This window comes from Propithecus coquereli, unplaced genomic scaffold, assembly GCF_000956105.1.
Source record: "Propithecus coquereli isolate 6110/MARCELLA unplaced genomic scaffold, Pcoq_1.0 Scaffold26, whole genome shotgun sequence".
Taxonomy (NCBI): Eukaryota; Metazoa; Chordata; class Mammalia; order Primates; family Indriidae; genus Propithecus; species Propithecus coquereli.
The window spans coordinates 10,848,115-10,868,679 of NW_012148174.1; the positions used below are offsets into that span (position 1 = coordinate 10,848,115).

The window sequence follows — 20,565 nt, forward strand, 5'->3', positions numbered from 1 at the left end:
CCCCCCCAAAGCTCACGATTGTTAATAAACTAGGATGTTTGTTTCCCATCACTGATGTGCAAGCACTTGACATATGAGAGTAAGAAGGAAGCTGAGAAGTCTTCCCCTCAGTCCTTCTAGACTGTTCGGTGACTGACGTCAGGAAATAGTAACTGAACTGCAGTTTGGCTGCAGTGCTGGGGTGGGGTTGGATGTGTGTGGGTACAGACATGGCTCCCCTAAATGTGTCCGCATCTCCCAGGGCAAGGCTGAAACCTAATTTGTGTCACATGGTGTCAAAATGTCCCTCTGTGTTTTTCTATGAATGCTTTTGAGGCTGTTTTTAAGCAATTCAGTGTGTATGTTTACTATGCAAATTGATTGAAATGATGGAATTAGAAGTCTTTTATATTTACTTGAAATTAATAGCACAGTTTTTTAAAGAATTTAAAAATGCATTCTTTCTTTGTATTTTTCAAAAATCCTAAATAAACCCAAGTATTTTGGAGAAACAAGCACTGACATGAAATTAATTTCAAGGAAGAGGGTTTCTTATGTCTATGTGATTTTCGTCCTCTTTCTTGGAGCCGTCTTCGAGCCTTTCGTGCAGCTTGGGAAACTCACCTGATACTTAGCCAGCAGTTTGCTCTTCCAGAGGGAATGGGCGATATCGTGAATTGACAGGCGCAGGTTGTGGGTGCTGCCTTTAAAATGAAGAGCCTTGGGTTCTTCTAGGAGCTGCCCTCCCATCTGTCTCTCAAGATGTACCACTTCCTGCAGTGACAAGCCCAAAAGCAAGAGCACATTATTGGATTGCATCACATGAGTGTTTCTTCACCGTGCTTTCTGAACGGCAGACCTAACTTGGGTAACGCCATGAACATCCACTTTTGCAGCCTTGAGATCCTCCAGTTGAAGCCCTGCCCATTTGGTACGGGACTGGGCCCTTCTGATCAACGGTTCTGGCAATCTACATCACGGTGTTGTGCAGCAAATTCAGTACTGTCTGCCCTTACCAAACGAGCAGTGGAGTATTTTAGCAAATACAGGTGATTAATAAGCAGAATTCAAAACTGGAAGAACCCCAAATAAAAGAAAACATAAGTAGAAATATAGATAAACGGATAAAAAAAAGTAGATTGTCAATCAATTCTTAGGGAAAGCGGCAAATAACTGTAAGACCATGTCTTGGACTTAATAAAACCAACAACCAAAATTCCAGAACTGTTTTAGACATTTAGTTCAATCTCTTATGGTTTCTTCAGGTACAGAAATAAAAACATCAAATTTTGGCTCAAAATAACCCATTGCATTTTCCCAATTATTAAAAAGTCTTAGAATATGCTCATCCTATGTCGCATTAGAGGAAAATAGTCTGATACGGATTAGGAAGGTTTTTGAACACCAAATATTGAAGTCCATAGTCACTCAAATTCAATTTTAAAAAGAACACCTTATTTCTCGAGAATTCTAGCTGATGCAAAAATTTGCTGTGTAATTTACTTACACTATAAAGATATAACACAAAGACAAATTCTGTATATACTTCCATTTCTCAAGCGCGTTAATGGGAGTTAATGAAGCATTTCCTGCTACAGTCGTAATTATCCAAACAGCAGCAACCATCAGTTATCAACAAACAGATGATCCCGGGTCTCTTCTGCTGTCTAGAATCATCCCCACGCACTTTACTCCTCTCATGCCTTAAAAGTTGTAATGGTACAAATATGCAGGCAATTTCTGACCTTCTAAAAACAGGGGGCCAGGAATATAATTAAGAAATACAAAAATAAAATGATTTTTCTTATTTGGTGATATTTTGATAGACCGCAGGGAGTTCAAGAACACAGGTGTCCATTCCGAACGCCACACACGTGTCTCAGGCACCTAGCAGCGTAGCCCAGCACAGGTGGGTCACCGTGGAGGATTTCAAGTATGGGAACTCGATCGCCTCATATCCAGAAATGCAACACTTTGCATTTGTTGAATGACTTCTAACCCACGCACTCGTGACCCAGTAAGTGTGGGGCTTACCGACATCATTGATTAGACGTAAACAGCTCATTTGCAAGCTGCTGCTTTAGTGGTTCTTAGCATCCATCATCTTTGGGTCAAGCCACTGTTCTGAACAATGCAAGCTGCTGAAAGGTCCTATAAGGTGTAAAAAATATTAGGATAATGTGGTCTCAGACAGGGGCTTCTCTAATTAGTGTCTAATGGAAGAGAGGAAGCAATAACACACTGACTCGGAGAGGCGTGCGGTCCAGTTGCCTGAGAGTTATTGACTTAACGTTGTTGGATGACGAGTAGCTATTACTTGTGACAGGAGCCTGAGCAGTCAGCAAGCCCCGGGCCACAGCCAGCTGGCTCCGAGGGGCTCTAGTAGGCCACACAGAGCCATCCAGCCCGGTCACACATGCTCCCTGCAGAACACCCTCCACAGCCCTGCACACACCCCATTCCTCGACAGGAATCCAGCCACGTGGAAATGCAGAAGACGAAAAGTGAGGGTTAATTGCAGTTTCTTCTGCTTCAGCAGGAAGGCATAATGAGCTTCTGTTGATCATGTTTGTTGTCTAGTTAGCATAATAGAGAAAGCTGATGTTCCCAGTGAACCTGGCACCTGACAAATTCGAAAGCTAAAATGATGTTTGTTTATAAGCCATTAGAAGAAAAGAAACATAATTAGAAATCTTTGCGATTACAGTCATGCCAATCAATCAGTTCCAGCTTCTTTCCAGTACGCCCTAATTACCTCATCAAGACGTCTAAAGAGCAATCGATAGTAATTATCTGATTACTATAGATCTTCATTATGTCCAAATTATCTCCCTGGGATGTCTAAAAGAAGATGCATTGTATTCCGGGAGGTAATTGGACCCAACAATGTATAATCCACACCCCCATCCCTACAATCAACATAGACTGCCGGAGGACAGGGAGAACATTGTCAGTTTTCTTGGCAGGGAGGATCATTGAAAGATCCCAAACTGCCTACTGGCCATGACCTTGAAGTCAAGAAATCTAATGCCACATTTTGAGTGCGAAGTCTCGGCTGGAGTGAGCCCAAGAATAAGCCTCTGCGTTTGGTTCAATAAAGTCATGGTAAAGAATTCTCCCTAGTGGGGACAGAGTCTAGACTGGCTTGGAGAGCCTTTATTTGAGAGGAAGGACCAAGTAAAGTGTCACGTGAAGGACAGTGAGGCCACAGAACACACAACCTTTGCATATTCTTAAGCTCCCCATCGCTCCATCAACCAGGAGGGACACAAAGCTGCTGCCCAGAGCTGGGAAGAACCCAGCTTTTTTCTCTTTCAATTGTACGTGATCCTGGTGAAAAACAAAGTGCCCATCAGGAGGCGTCATGCTTAGGGTGGAGACCTCTGATCGTGTTTGCTTACGTATTCTGCCACTCAGAAATGGAGCATGCATTTTATGTTTCTTTACACATTATGAATATATCACTATGTTAATATTTTACATTATAAATATGCATGAAATTTAAAAATACAGAAAGTTCTGTGTTTACCTAACTTAGCAAAAAGCTAAGTACTAATAGCGTCCTTTTTTTGCCCCGTACCTGGGGAAGAACTCAGCCCAGCAGGGAAGGATTCAGTAAGAAGAAACTTTACCAAACTTAAATTTAACATGTCTTCCTTACAAGTGTCAACTGGTATCATTACACTCTTTAACATAACGAAACATAACAAAATAAAGAAGACAATAACCAAAGCCGTGAATCAAAGGTATCTCAATCCATCAATCGATCAATAAAACAACTCCTTAGACACTAAAATAATCTAAAACCACACTTGAGTCAGAGCTGACTTGTCACCTACAATGAATCTCAAATATAAGTTCTGAGTCAGAAGACAGAAGCAGCAAGCCCACCTGAAAGGCTGGCCAGGCTTTCGTTCCAAATTTTAAGTGTTAAAATCTGGGACATGCTGTAGCAGATACAACTTAAAAATAAAGAAGTGTGATTTTCTGAAATCCTTGTGCATGATATGGTTTTAGTGAATATATTTATCATACATGAAAATAACAGACACGCACATCGATAAGATACGGCTTTACAGTTAACTGTTTCCCTCTCCTTAATCTTCCTGGAAACATTCACTCAACATCTGGAAGACACGTTGTAAGCCCTGCCAGGAACCATGTCCGGCTCCGGGGCACACAGAGAAGGAAGTCCCTGTCACAGCCGCAAACTGCTAATGGTCCATGGGGCCGCGGAGAGACCCACGTGTCAAAACATGTCACCACAACACAGTGTGCTGAGCTCTAAAACACCTTCTAGATGGGCTGCTTTTGGATCGCGAAGGTGAGGATATCGTCCACACCTTAAAAAAGAGTAAGAAAATATATTTAAGGTCAAAAGACTCAGGAAGACTTAAGAAAAGTATCATGACCTTGAGAAGAAATGTCATAAGAACAATTAGGATCATCGAGGCTCTTTGTTCTCAGAAATGTAAATGTCACCTTCCTGGGCAGAGGCTGTCCTCTGTCCGGCAGCACCTCCCACCTCAGTGGCCTCTTCTAGCTCTGGGGGAGTCCACCTGTCGCTTTGACGAGCTGGCCCTGCTGATGGGGGCAAGGGTGGGTTTCTGGGTCTTTCCCCTCTAACTTTACCTTGAAAGATGCTCCCAAGAGAAGCTTGAACTGCAGTCATTCTGTCACCAGGTGCAGTCCCCTGCCTCGGAGCCCGGTGTGGGCCAGGGGTCTGCGCGGTCCTGTAGGAGGGCTCCTTCCCCAAGGTGGTGACTCTCTCAGGCTGGCCACCCCAGGGAGGGCCACAGTGATTCAAGGAGTCTGTGAGGGATTGCTCCAAAGGCGGGGACGAGGGCTTCCGCAGTAGAAACAAGCAGCGCTCCCAAAAACCAATTAAACCAAGACCTGGGCCATGCCAAGCCATTAGCCTGGGCCACTTAAGAGCCACCATAAATCCAAGCTGTGTTAAAGGCCCGTGCGCACAAAGGGAGCACCTCTGGCCTGTGCCCAAAACTCTCCCAGGCTCTTAGACGACAGGATCTGCCCTCATGAAGGCCTGTCAGAGAAAGGCAAGAGGGAGGACGCGTCTGGAAGCCACACCACTCCCACACGCTGGCGTGTCTCATCCCCCAGTTTCTCCCTGCGCGCTATGTCGGGGCTGGATTGCCTCTGCCTCCCTTGCTTCCTTCTTCGTTCTTTCCCTCTCCTTCCACGCTGGGGCGGATTTCCTGTCTTAGTCTCACAACTGCTGCCCCCTGGGGGCCGCCAGGCAAGAGTGGCATACGCTTATAGACGCGTCAAGTACATCTTTCTGAGTATGAAAAGTCTCTGTCCCCAGGGTCCAGGCTGAACTGGGCTACGCAACTCTGCAAAGCAGCACTTTGTGCCAAGAACTATGAGGTGCTGGGCTCCCCAGCAGGTCTGCTGGGCCCAAGCTCCCGGCCTGGCTTTGTTCCCTGCGCTGCCCCCTGCCCACCCACCTGTCCCCTGCTCACACCTGGTAGTCACCTGCTCTGCCTAAGGACCTGTCCCTCCCGCTCCCCACTGCTCCAAATTCCCCCACCTGCTTCTTCAAGGCGTTTGTTCGGGCTTCGGTTTCTCAAGGGCCGATCATCCTACCTGGGGATTATCTAATCTTTAGCTTCTCTCACCTCCCCTGTCTGTCTCTCGTTTTGTCTCCAACTACTTTCCTTTCATTCTTTTCCTTTCCTTTTTAGAAATCTCACAAGCCAGAGAAAGGGTGCACAAATGAGTAAACTAAGTCTCCTGTAACCCACTGAGATCTCTTCCCGAAGAGCAAGTTGCAGGGAGGCGATCAGGGCTCAGTTTGACTTTCTCTGTCCTTGCTCTTGGTGTGGTTTCTGGAGGTGATCTCTCCGGGTGCTCCCTCTTTTTGATAGAAACACGTGACTGCATGGCTGCCAAGAAGCCTGGGACCCGCGTGAAGGAGCTGAGCAGGTGGAGGGAGGCCTGGCGGGGAAGCCACTAAGGCCACTGCGCAGAGAAGTTGTCACCGAAGACAGCCAAGGAAGCGGCAGCCAACCTCGCGCTCCGGCTGCCTCGTGTTTGGCTTCTCAGCCCCGTGGAGATGGGACCGACTCTGCACGCTCTGTCCTGGGCGCTAGACGGTGTCATTGTCACCGTCACCGTGCTTCCGCACCTCTCACACACGTGGGTCTCCAAGGCACAAAGAACCAACCAGCAAATAATGTTCAGAGGCCTCACGTGCTAAACCTCAAAAGACCAACGCTCCATGACTGTGCTCAGTGGTGGGTGTTGAAAAACCACATCTGCTGTCAGATTTCACGGAGCCTGCCTTGCCTCTATTCATTCCGTGTTGGACAGAGGTGTTGAAACCTCTCCTCGTCATTTGGGGATGAGACATTCCTCTCTTTGCCACGCTGGCCATCGACGCTGTCTCCGTCACAGCTGTAGGGGCCTATCAGGCCACCAAAGCAGAGGGCGAAAAGAGTGGCCACCCTTCTCTCTGCTTCCCTGCCAGCTTTGCAGGGGTGCTGCTCTCAGCCCCCACGTGCTGTCTCCTCCTCCATTCTTGGGCCCCAGGCTGCTGAGCCGGGCGTGGAGAGCATCTGCCTGTCACAGCCGGGCCTCCCCCACCTGCTCGGGTCACCGTCCCTGGCGCCCGGCCTGGCGCTGCTGGTTTCCAGTCCCGTGTTCACGCCGGGGTGCTCTGCTCTCCCCCTGCACGAGCGTCTGCCTTGCTCCGTCCCTAATAACAACAAGGCCGGGCTCAGGCGACCATGTGCAAAGATGTCCCCGTCAACTGACTTCATTTTTAGGGCTCTGCCTGCTGTTCCCACAGCTGCTGCCACCACGGATGCTTGGTCTGAGCTGCCGCTTCCAGCCTGCCCAGTCAGGGTGGTTTGTGACACTTTGAAAGCAAAATGCCAAGGGGCAGCGCTCAGGGAAGTGGCCATGTCCCTTGTCTACCAATGGGCGTACTCTTGAGGAAAAGATTCTCTCTCACTTTTATGCGTTAGGAACAGGACTTCTCAGGTTATTCTGGGACTTTTGAAGTCATCTTGCATTTCTTTTCACCCTTTAACACGTTATTTTTAAATTTCTGTATTAGTTTGCTATTGCTGTCGTAAGAAACGACCACAAATGTAGTGACTTAAAACAGCACAAACGTATTATCTCACAGTTCTGTACGTCAGGAGTCCAACACGGGTCTCACTGGGCTAAAATCAAGGTATCGGTAGGGCTGCCCTCCTTCCTGAAGGTTCGAGGGGAGAACTCGGTCTTTTGTCTTTTCCACCTTCCAGAGGTTGCTCACCATTCTTGGTTCATGATTCGCCCCCATCTTCCAACCCAGAGATGAGTTTGAGCCTTTTCCCGTTGACATCTCTTTCTCTCTGCCCATAGCTGGGGAAAGTTCTCCACTTTTAAGAATCCATGTAATTGGACTGGACCCACCAGATAACCCGGACAATCTCCCCGTACCCCTCAGTCATCTGCAAAGTCTCTTTTGCCATGTAAGGTAATACATTCACAGGTTCTCAATTTTGAGGTGTAGATCATCTTGGGGGATTTTTTTTTATTCTGCCTACTTCAACTTATATTTTCTCTCTCTTCTCTGTCTCTCCCTCAAAAAATAAATTCAACATGGCAGGTCATTTCCCAGATATACGACAGGACCAGGGCCAATCTCATAAGCAGATGATAAAGATGGGTAAATTTAGAGACACCAAAAGACCCCTATGACTGCAAGGCTGACCAGCCAGACTGCCACCAAACCTGAAACTCACCCACAATTAGATCACAATTACATTTAAAATCTTCACGGAGCCATTATCTTCGAAATGCCACAGTCGTCTAAATGCCCACGAAGGGATGATTAACAGTATCTAGTGCCGATTTTGTGCCAGGAGATTTAATACATTTGATCTCCTGGAATCTTCCAAGGGTCTCTGATGCAGACCAAATCGCTGCCCAAAGAGGTCAAGTTTGGGGACCAGGGCCACCAATCTGATGAGTGATGGAACCGATGGAGTCATCCAGCCCAAATCGGGCTTCCGTACAGCACCACGCTCCCTCCCACCCACTTAGCAGGAAAATGCATTAGGAATCTTCAACACGTTTGTTGTTCTCTAATACATATGTTAGATCTGAATATATCAGTTATATTTCAGAGACCAGGATTCTAAAAATATAAAACACAGGTCAGGCTAGTTTTGAGGTTGTTCGAGGGAACTGTAAGAAAAGGCGCGGTTAATGGGGCCGATTTCAGGGAAGACCAGCGTTAGAAGGCACGGGGAGGCAGGCTTGAGGTGTTCTGGGTTCAGTAATGTCACAGCTTGCCATGGAGGAAACATCAGGAGGACAGCAGTGGGGAAGGCGACAGGTGACAGGATGAAAATAAAGCTACCTCCTCCCTTGAATTATTTACTTGTTTATTTATAAGACAAAGTCTCGCTCTTTCTCCCAGGCTAGAGTACAGTGGCATCATCCTAGCTCACAGCAACCTCAAACTCCTGGGCTCAAGCGATCCTCCTGCCTCAGCCTCCCGAGTAGCTGGGACTACAGGCACATGCCACCACTCCTGGCTAATTTTTTTATTTTTGGTAGAGACGGGATCTCGCTTGTTGCTCAGTCTGTTCTCCAGCTCCTGGCCTCCCACGTGTAGCCCAAGAAAGTATCACACGATTCTCAGTTGATTTCATCCAACCTACTTTCTTTTACTGAACCTATCAGTGTTTCCTTCAATCTTCTCTCATCTTTTCACATATATGAACTTTCACAGATTTACCACACTATACTATACTGTACTGTACGACATCCTGGATTAGGCATGTGAAAACTCAACGAATCCAAGGAAGATCTTCACACTAAATGACTCCATAAAGAAATCCAGGTTATGTTAACACACATTATTTGGTTTATATCACATATATATCTGTTAGAAATTCAACAAACATCACACACTGCCTGCATTATATGCAAATAATTCCTGTTAGGTTCTGAATCTCACGGGTTAGTACGCATCCCTTTATTATGAAGGGTATTCTATACCCTTTGGACAGCGGGGCAAAAATTACTTATTTCCACATAGATGTATGTTTCTCCCCGGGTGTTTTTAAACTTAGCTCCAAACATAGCCTTGCTCTCTATTAATTTGTGGTCTGTTTATACTAGGATTTAAGTCTTTGCAAATAATGAAAGGAAAACACCATTTTTATTACTTTAATCACCAAAAGAAAAGGGAAAAAGAAAAGCTCTGATACACCAAACTCAACCTTTTCAATAGACTTGACCTCTCTATTTGAGCTGATTCCAAACTATTCTCACAATTGTTAGCATTTTTATCTTTTATGTGAACTCAACTGGAGCATTGCTCCCACTGGTCCGCGTACACAGGGAAAGACAACAAAAAAAACCCTCCTGAAAGGTATAAAAGAATTCCGCTGTCTCCCACTCAGCCTTGTCTCCTACTCTGGTAGTCACTGCCAGCATTTTATTAACTAAGTCTACCTCGATGCTTCCAAATTGCTAAAGATAGATTTTAAGTTTTAGGTGACCATTTTTGCCCCAAGGCTCAACAGAACTCAGGGAACTTGTTAGAAACGCTGCCAAACCCAAAGAGGTGGGTGGGGAGATTAGAGAATGCATCAGGGTTGCTTAAGATGGACTGATGAAGAGGTCCCCTTATTTTTTTCTTTCCATCCATCCACATGGATAATCCAACCACATATGATAAAAAGTGATAAAATTAATATTCTTGACATGTGCATCTCCAGACATCGGGGCTGAGTCTTTTTGTAATAGCTCAAGGACTGCCCAGTTATGATCTGAGAATCGGCCTCCACTGGGCCTCCATCTCTGCCCTAGTCCTGTGTTTCTGTGGGTTTTTCTGCAAGTTAGAAAGAATCTCCAGCACACAGCAGGCACTAAGAAAATATCAAGTCCCAGGAGGCCTAGCCGCAGGCCTCGCTTGCTATGGTGGGGATGGAGGTGGTCAGGAGTTGGATGAAAGTCTACACAAGGAAGCAGAGCTCCTTGGCATCAGGGTCCAGATTACGGGAGAAGAGGTTGAAGCAAAAGGTTTGGGAGTGGACAGGACGGCAGCTGAGAGAGTTTCCATGGAGTGGTTAGGTCACCGCTAAGCACAAAAGGGGCTGCCATACAATGAGGGACTCGGTGAGAGTAGAAGAGACCTGGAAGAACTTCTGCAGGAAATCTGATGAGTCAAGAAGCGATAAATAAAAAGATCGCAGAGGATGCATCCTTTAGATCAAATCTCTTGAGAGTATAAGAGACCTAATCAGAAATGTATGATTTTTCATAGCAACTCAACATCCTGGAAGTAGGAGGAGAGGGCTTGCTCAGGGCAGCCTCCTTGGCCATGGAAAGTAGAAAAGCCTGCAGCAGCTCAAGGTGATGAGAGAATTCCAGGGTGGGAGTGAGTTCCCTGTAGATACGGGTAAAAGCAGATGAGAGATTGCGGATGGGAGGCCACAAGGCTGAGGGGGCTTCTTAGGAACAAGGGCAGCTTCCATGCACCCCATTTGAGAGGGCCAGAAGGTCACAGGGCTGTGGGGGAGATCTTTGCAATGAAGCGATTGCTAAATGAGATGAAATCTAGAGCGTTGTCCACACTAGTGGATAGATAATGTGGGGTGATGTGACGGCTACTAGATTAAATCCAAGCTAAGGAACTTTGGTGGACGTGGTGATACGGAATTTAAGAGAATGATGGGAACAAGATGGGTGGACAGAAAGACCACAAGGCAGGCACTGCTAGAACGGGAACTAGAATGGGCGACAGGCAACAGAAGGTCAGTCCAGCTCACGAAGTAGAGAGAAGCCCCAGAAAGAGTCAAGGACACGAGAGGTACTGGAACTTTTCCTCTTGGCCTCATGCTTCATTAGGGGCTGTGGTCTTCCCTGCAGGCATTGTGCGGTGACACCAGAAAGATCCAGTGGCAGTGAACGGGAGCAGTGGGGGAATGGGGGACAGGATGATTTGAGGATGTTGGATGTTGAATAGAATTAAAGTTCCAAATAGAACAGAATTAAAGTTGAGGATGATTTGAGGACAATGGATGTTGAATAAAGTTCCAAAAAGATTTGTGCATGTGTTTAGGATGCTAGTTCTTACCTTGGCTGCACAATAGAAAAACCCAGGGAGTGTTGTAAAAAAAAAAAAAAAAAAAAAAAAAACAACCCCAAAACCCAATACCCAGACCAATTAGATCAGAACCCGTGCAGTGAGACCTGCAGTGAGTCTTTTTAAAAGCTCAGCAACGGATCCCTGCGTGCACAGAGGTAGGGAACTACTGATTTGGGAAGAGCACAAGTGCGAGAGTCAGGGGTAGGGCAGGCTGGAGGAGGAGGGGGTGTCTGGGGGACTATTGCTGGGGAACAGCACTTAGAGAAGCAGGGGGATGGGAGACAGACAGGCAGGGAACGTGAGCAGGCAGGGTGCCAAGGCAGCAGAATTTCAGTAATAAAGGGCCTTTGCAGCTAATCAGCCCCAAGCTTCCAATTCCAGCGTGGGTGTGAGGCAGCGATGGGGGGACTCAACTAATTGTCTCTTTGGTATGTTGGAGGGATCGTTTACCTATAACTAGGATTTTGGTATTTCTGCATTATTAAAAGGCCATGAGGTGCAAGAAAGCCTCATCCATTATTCATGTGTGTTTCAGGCTAAGTGCTAGGCCCCCAGATGCTGAGAATTTATAAACGTCTATTTGGAAAGCATTGACCACGATACAAATGGCTCTTGGGTTGTTTGCACTGTTTCAACCTGTTCATCCGTCCTTCTCAATATTGAGCATTTGCACCTCTTTTGTGCTAATTAAAATGATCAAAATTATTTTCTACATTACATTTTTGCATGGATTTGTGTGCGTGTTGGAAAGACACGAGTAGAGAACTATGTGTGCGAATATAAAATATGAGTCTGAAACATTTCAAACATGTACGGTGTGGTTTTCGCAACGTTCTTGGAATTGTTAAAAAGATTTGCCTTAATCAGACCCTGTGATTCCCCTAGAGATCGTTTTCCATAAGAAGAATTTCAGCCTAGCATGATTACTATCCTGACAGTGCCTTAGACGTATCACATATGAAAGGAATATAAAAGAAATAACCTTAAGGTTTACGCTAAAGCTGTGTGTTCACAACATTTATTCAACATCAGAAAATCTTACGGGACTCACCATCAAATTATATCCAACAACCGAGCAGGTCTCATCCCGTCCCCCAAGACTACGCTGGCCACATCCACCACAAGGAACAGATGATGGCAACAGGCTCCGGGCTTGTCTCTCTCTTTCCATTTGTGTCCCTACAACCTAGTCCCTTGGAACCTGCTTCCCAGGGAACGTGTCCCGAAACGCTCACTTTTCATGACCCACAACTGCTCTCTGGATAGAAGCTCCAGAAGGAAATTTCTTCCCTTTGCTTCTTTGACTCATTTTTTTCCCCACTTCTATTCCTCCTCTGGGTTCTCGCCCTTCTTTAGCTCCTTTACTGGCTGCGCTCTCCCCTCCCTTGCAGCGGCAGGGTGCTCTGTGGTCCCTGGGCTCTAGGTGTGGCTTTGCAAGCCACCCAGCTTAGGAGAGGAGAGCACAGACTGCAGCCAGCTGCCGGGCACAGAGCCCGCTTTCTCCACTCACAGCTGCATGACCCAGAGCAACTTACTGCAACTTTCTCTGCCTCACATCGCACTTCTATAAAGTGGCGATAATGGCATCTGATAAGGTTGCGAAGATTAAACGAGTTAACAGAAAATATTTATAATTTTCCCTGGCACATAGGAAGCTCTCAGTACATGTTTATTATTTCCATGATTATTTTCCCCCTTTACTCATTCTTGATCTTCTCCCTGATCACCGTGGGTGACAAATAGCAACATAATATTGGTTCTTGAATAGCTCAAAGTCTGTTCTCTAGCGACATCGTATTTCGAACAGTCTCTTGGGCATCTTTTCTAGATGCCCAATTCGTACCTCTAATTCAGTATTACAAAGAAAAGGCACTGCTACGGACTGAATGTTTGTGTCCCCCTCAAATTCCTATGTTGCAATCCTCACCCCTAATGGGACGGCACGAGGAGATGGGGCCCCTGGGAGGTAATAAACAGGTCATGCGGGTGGCGCTCTCATCAATGGAATCAGTGACCTTATAAAAGAGACCTTAAAAGCTCCCCAGGACTCTCTTCCCAAGTGAGGACACAGTGCAAAGCTGGCAGTCTGCCACCTGGAAGGGCAACCTCGCCAGAGTCCAACCACGTTGGCACCTTGATCTGACCTCCTGGCCTCCAGGACTGTGGGAAATAAATGTTTGCTGTTTAAGCCACGCAATCCACAGGACTTCGTTATCCCAGCCTGAACTGGCTAAGGCAGGCCCCACCTCTACATCCCACAGCTCCCTGGCCCGAGTTTGCCACCGTTGTTTAGAGGCACAAACTTGACCTCTTCTACGCATGCGGCGCTCATCACCAGGTCCCGTGAAGGCTACTTGAACAGGACCTTCCACGTCTGTCCCCTTCATCTCACTCCTCTGTCATCCAGGCCCTGCCCCGCCACGCACTCCTTCTTGCCCTGACTCTATCTTTTCCCTGAAGTCAGACTAATATCTCTCACCTCTATTTCCGATCGTGTCTTTCTTCTGTTTAAACCTTTCCAATCTCCATTAACTCAACAAACGGAATCTCAGCTCCTCTCTCTGACTCTCAAAGTCCATTCCAATAAAATTTTTATCTACCATTCCAGGCTTACTGGCAAATAATGTGTCTACAAAGAATCATTATTTATTGTTTGCAGCCATATATATCTTCATGCTGTTCCCACCCCCTGATATCTAGGATTCTTTCCCTTATATTGCTGGTCAAAACCCTACCTTCCATTCGGGCCAATCTCAAATGTGAGCTCCATTTTAGATTTCCTCAAAAAAATAGGATGCCTCCCTGTCCTGAATTCCCATAAAACTCTGCATATTTCAGCCTGGCAGGTATCACACCCTGACCTTCCTCCTCCATCCTTAGTATACTTCTTTTATTTCTTTTCAGATCATAACTTCCTCAAAGGCACTCACTCTATCCCTTTAAAGCTTCAAATGGGATCCAATGAATGGCAATAATCACGCCAGGAATTAAGCTCATTTATCCTGCGAAGCAGCAGTCTATCGTCAGATGCTAACCCTCTCCCCCTCACAGCCCTCGTAAAAAGAATGGGGAGCTATAAACGAAGCTGCACACAGGAGGGACATACAGTGTGAGCAGTGATGTCTGTTCCTTTTATAGGAGGAACACAGCTGAGATAAACATGGAAACAGATTATTTACCATCCACGCGTCTCGTTGCCAAATTCTCCTAAATTTTTCATTAAAAGAAATCAAGGAAGGTAAACAAAGCAGCCCATGGGAGGAATCAGTGTAAAGGAAACAGCTCATATATCAGCATGGCCTCAGGGAGGTGTCTATTCTGGTTTCTTAACTGTACCCTTTGGGGCCACGCATTTGGGGTGCACGCTGGGGCGCACGCACGCGGACACACAAGACACGAGTCCAGGTGGACATGGTGTCACCAAACTGTGGTTTCCAGCTGAAGGTGAGGGGGGCAGTCAGGGTGGGAGCTCGCTCACCTTCAGGGCATCCTGGGTGTCGTCCAGACAGTAGACTCGGATGCCGTACTCCAGGGAGGAGCAGCACAGGGGCCCGAAGATGGCCAGCTTCAGGCGCTTGGCAGCGGCTTTGGTGGTGGACTGCCCGACCAGGGCGTAGGTGCTGAGGTTCTCGGTGAGGATGTGGCAGGCCTCTGTGTCCAGCTGGATGTAGCAGGGGGTAGTGAAGTTTTCCTCTCCGACCACCACCACGTCCTGGGGGACGAGAGGGAAGAAGCCACAGCTAAGCCACTGAGGACACGTGTTGGCCACCATGGGTGGTGGTGAATGGTAGTGGATGGAGAAGGACCTCTCTCCTATTCCTGGTCTTTGTTCTTTCCCAGGCTTTATGATAAGCTACTTCCATTCCTCATCATTATCTCCCTTTCTGCCAATTCCTTTACACCAACAACATTCTTTATTTAGATGCCCTTTATTAGCATTTTTCGATCTCCCAAAAACCTACGTTTTCCCTAAAAATCTACATGTTAGTAAAGAATTAGACAAATTAAGGAATTGTGCAATAATACATTGTTCTGCAATTCTACTATGGTTTTCCAGAACTCACCCGATACTTCCCAAAGCAATATACTGCTTTTCCTGAATAATCTTGGTCGTCAGACTCTATGGAAAGTAAGATATGGCAAACTTCGTGCCTTTAAGACATGTTTCCCTATTATTTTGCATGGAAGCCATTAAACAGCCACTCTTTTAGACTTTGCAAATATTTAGCAAGAAACACAAATAAGGGGAAGTGATGCTTTTTGTAAAAATAGTTACTAATTCAACCAGGTTTTGATTCATCCAAATGTCTCAGGCCATAGAATAAATAATAATCTGAAAGACCAAGTGGAGGATCCATTAACCAAGGGTTACAATCGCCAGCGCATCCTGGGGCAGCCAGGTGACAGGGACATGTGAGGCTGGCAGGACAGAAGACAGCAAGGAGCGGTGTAGACTGCTGGGAAACTGAGTATCTGCTTGTCTGAAGAACTCAGTCTCCCCTCGGCTTCAGCCCAGGGCTGCCATACAGGAAGACAGGCCCAGAGCAGACAGAACCCCGACTTTGCCAAGAGAGGCTGGAAGTTCAGATTTCTAGAAACTTTTAATTAACTCAAATTTAAGAACAAATTTTAAGAGCAAATGCAAGAAAATCTCACGCAGGAGAAAAAAAACACAAGCATGAGCATGATCCAGTCTCTGTATTCAGCTATTCAATCTCTGCAAGGCAGGGCCCACGTCTACTTTGCCTCTTGGTGCGTTTCCAATAACCATTTGTCGACAAAGTAAATGTTTTGTCATAAATTTAGTCCTCAGTGCCACACAAAGATGCGAAAGAAGTAGCCACCTAGGTGCTTGTCTGTTAGGCCTCGCGACATCAAAACGAGAGCTTTGTTTTAATAGCAGCAGTGAGATCATTTCTTCAACTGAACCTATACCCCAAAAGGAAGCTCAAGCTGAAAAGAAAAAGAGAGAAAGAAGCTCAGCACCCCCAGCTTTATTCCTGCCCCCAGAGAACACCTGGACAGAAGCTGCTTTCTCCAGCAGGACAAAGGAAAACCCCACGTGTCACCTAGTGATGGTGTGTTATAGGAAGCCTCCTAGAAGATAAGGACAAGAATGAAGATGTCATGCCCCAGTCACTCAACAAGCATAAGGATGTTTTCTTAAGGATTATCCCCTTCTACTCGCCTCATCGGTCAAGTTCATTGTTGTTATTACTCAAACCCAGAGTATTAGGGTATTAGGCAGAGAATCATGCAAATAATTTAGGATCACGTGAGATGAAGACTTTGAGATGTTTTCCAGATAAATCGTCTAAAACTTTAATGGACTTAAAGTTAGATCCGGTTAAATCTGGTCTTAACATACAGCACGTTTCACTTGTTTCTTACGTGCACGGTGACAAAGAGTGGTCCTCTTGTATGGGCAAGGCCAGAGCACGTCCATGGAAAGGAAATGATTCCAGGTAATCCCAGGGCTGCCCTGCTACTCTTCTAACTTGAATACTATGCTTTCCTAAAATATTAAGAGCTTGAATCTTCATATATATCTTTCCTAAAAATGTTTTCCTAAAACAATACCATAAGTAATCATCAACTATGTCAATATAGTTTGCATAGTATAGCTTCATATTTTATATATTTAAAATTTTACATAAATATATAGTATAGGTTTTATAATTATTTGATATTTTTTGATAAACATATTCTCTGAATATAGGTTCTGAGTGAAAGGTTCTGATGTAAGGAGCGGGACCTGCTGAAGGTACTGTCCTTAGGGAGGGATGATGGCGACAGCCACAGACAGCCAAGATGCCACACATTTTCTTCCTTCTAGTGGAGCTTTGGAGATACATCCTTCCTGTTTTCCCAGGTTAAATTCACAAGAACTATATCCTCAGTACTTTTCTGTAGGTAAGTGCCTAGCATTTTCTGACCCAAGTGTGACATTTTTCTACCTGCAAATTAAAAGACTATTTATATGTATCCCTTCTCAATGCACAGTGTCTATATTCCAACTCTATTCCAAAAGGGGCTTCTCTAAGACTCTTAAGTGCTCTTTTCCTGTAAGTTAGTTAATGCTTGAGCACCATTTTCTTTGTGCCTACCAACGAGAAAATAAAACACTCAGGAACTAGTCTGTCTGTCCATCTTTCTCTCTCTCATTTTGAGTGTGAGCTAAAATCCCATCCATGTTTTGCTTTAAAAGTAGAAGGCTTCCCATAATCGGTCTTGCTTATCTGCATGGCTTGCTCTTGCATTTCATCTTTATCCCAACAGAAGCTCACCTCCCATTGTCCCTGTGCTGCCTGGTTCTTCAGCTGGATCTTCCAGTCCTCGGTGTTGGGGTCCGCACAGTGATGCATGGTAAGGATGACGGGGCGGGTCAGCAGGGCTCCGGGGGGCCCACAGCTCACCACCGGGGTCAAGAGTGTCTGACAGTCTTCCATGGGCGGCCTGGTGGGAGAGCAGAGAACGACATCAGCGATATTTCCGTGGTATTTATGCACAATGCACTCAAGATCTGAGATCTAACATTACACAAACAATTCCAGTAGTTTTCTCTTGGAGATTTTTTTGGGGTGTTGGGGGGAAGTGACACAGAATTAAATGCTCTTTATATCAAAGATTTTAATCTTTTAAGACTGGACGCCTCCATGATAACGATAAATTTGCCAGCATCTCTTTGATACCCTCCCCTCATACACAGATCTCCTTTTGGTAGCTTCCTCTGAATTCATATATGGATACTTCCAGGATAGAATGAGAAGAAACAGTCCTTGGGAAGTTACATAACCAGCCTTTCTGATAATACTTGCCATTGGTCTCACAGGGTTTTAAATACTTTTGTGGTTTTAGGACCTAACTTAAAAAATACTTCAAAAAAATCACTTCAAAATGAGGACACCCTAGAGCTAAACTTAGTCCAAATGACTTTCAGAAATAATTCAGTCTAGGACAGCAGATTCGTTCTTTCAAATATGACCAGGAAAAATACAGAACTGTATTCCTACAGCAATTGAAAACGAGGTCTCTTTACTTGTATCCTTCATGCTCAGAGAATGTGGGCAGAAAGAACCTCAAAGATCCAAATTCTTTATTTTCATATATTTTAATTGCCTTAAATGCTTTCCCTAACAAGATTATAATCAACAAGAAAATGGATAAATAACTCAAACTGTCAGCTGGTTTGTGAGGACATAGTCCTACAGGTGTTGAGTGGACTGCCCGAAGTCTCACCACTGACAAATGCTAGTGCTGAGACAAAAACTAATTCCTTCTCAACAACAATACTCCAACTATTCTATCAGAATAGCATAGCTTTCAAAATCATGGACTTGTACAACTTTAGAAGAGCCCTTAGAGTTCATCAAGTGCCACCTTCCACCCAACACCAGAGCCTTTCCACAACATGGCGGACATGTGGTTGGTGCTTTAGACACACCCAGAATTACAGTCCCCTGAAAGGCCACCTCATTTATTATCCGATCAAATTTACAATGTATTCTTACTTAGAATGAACACAATCTGCCTTCCTGAAATTTCTTTCCCTTTTTTCTATCCCATTTCGTTTCCACATATTTGGAGACTGTTATGGTGTCTCTAAAGTCGTCTTTATTACAGACCAAACATCCTCAAATTTTTCAACCTCAGCTAGAAAAGCTTAATTTCCAGATCTCTTCCCATGTTTCCATCTTCATTTACATATGGATGCTTGTCAATGTTTCAGCGTCCTCCTTAAAGTGGGAGGATCTTGAACTAAATACTCAAGTAGACAGTAGAGGAAGGCTACTATTTTCTTTGACATGGGGTATGAAGTTTTTTGCATGCCTCACAAAATTGTTGCTTTAGATTATTCTCAATCAAGTAATCACTTATAAATATTATTTACCAGGCTCCAGTTATATGGGAAGATGGAGATGGTATGGTTAATCATCTCCTTTACAAAATGAAGCAATGAAGCCCCAAGGAGGTTAAGAAATTTCTTAAAGTTAACCACTCTTAGTATTCCTAACATGAAAGGCTCTTAAACTAAGTCTGTATAGTTTTACGGTTATAACCATGGTTTCTAAACCCAGGTACAGAAATTTGTGTTTCGCTTTCTATTTTCACCTTAACTATTTCAGGGTAAATTTTAGGCCATCTGTTTCTTACTGCTACGTGTTTCCTCCAAATACCGCCTATCTCTTCCATCTTTTATCCTCCATACATCCGATATGCCTGCCATTTATGTTTTCATTCCAACCACTGATAACACTGTAACACAAGAAGAGGGCAAAGGCAGAGGCCTTTTTAAGGATGACACTTGAAACCACTCTTCAGTGTGACATCAATACTTAAAGTTACTTAATTCGACCAAACATTAACCCATTAAAATGGACATTGTCCAGTTCTTATCTTTTGATCTCATTCACAGGACTATTACAAGGGACATATCAAATTCTTTCATAATGGCAATGGCCACTTGAAATTGATTTTTCTCTAATCTACAGTTTGTATATCATTACATAATCTAGAAGTTAGTTTATATCTATGCTTACCCTCTTCCAACACTCAATGAATTATAGCAGCTATTATTATTTTTAATATCGTTGGAAGATAATTCTCCATGGATTTCTCATGTTTCTTCATGTTCTTGACTGTCTTTTCAAGGATGCTCGTATAGGAAGCATTGTATTGGAAGTTAAGATGGTGTCTACTTCCGAAGCAAATGGCAGGCATGTCTACTTCTCATTATAAAAGACTCAGGTTCCCTAAGCTCAAGATCCTTTTGTAGAACAGAGCCACTGAGTGTGTAGATGTCATAGAACCCTATTTGTGTCACCATTTCTGAACTGGAGCTTGGGAAACTGACATAAAAATGATGATACTCTTTATAGTGCTATTGCTGTGAGTAATAAACGGTCCTTTGTTTCTGACCCAAGAGTCTTGTGTCTTCTGTCACCATCCATAACACCGTGGCAGCTAACTTGGTAGCTCACAAGCAAGTTCAAATCTTAGAGCTCTCACAGTTGACTTATTATCAGTTTTAATAACTCATTTAAAATTTGGCATATTTTCCCCTTAATAATTCTCAGCTCTCACTGCTTCCTCTCTCATTCTAAAACTGCACTAGGATCTCGCCAACCTATGGCTTTTCTTTCTTCCTACTGAAAAAAACAAAAATAATTTTTACCTGCTTTTCACCTTTTAATATCTCTAATCTCATTGAATAATAACGCAGTTTCTCTACTAAATCTAAAGTTATCTAGATACTGGGGAAGGTACTTGTATTTGGAATACTAGGGTTATAGGCAGTAGCTTGAGACATCATTACCATCCCCTTTACCTCCTTGGTTGTCATCTCCTATTAACCCAGTTTGTTCTGCTCCTTCCAGTCTAAAATTTATTCTCTTAGAACACTAGTGAAGTTCTGATTTCATTACATCATAGTTAATATTACACCATCTGCCTTAAGCAGTGGT

The 20,565-nt window shown here is 44.6% G+C and overlaps 1 protein-coding gene across 1 annotated transcript in view; it reads right to left on the reverse strand.

Moving 5' to 3' along the window:
* UNC5C (unc-5 homolog C (C. elegans)) overlaps nt 1-20,565 on the reverse strand; it is a 157,790-nt gene that overhangs the window by 8,207 nt on the left and 129,018 nt on the right. The window contains exons 11-13 of the mRNA XM_012647162.1: nt 17,389-17,557; nt 14,580-14,813; nt 604-753 (exon numbers count right to left, since the gene is read on the reverse strand). Of these exons, the coding sequence (XP_012502616.1) occupies nt 604-753; nt 14,580-14,813; nt 17,389-17,557 (553 nt within the window). The remainder of the gene's footprint in view (nt 1-603; nt 754-14,579; nt 14,814-17,388; nt 17,558-20,565) is intronic.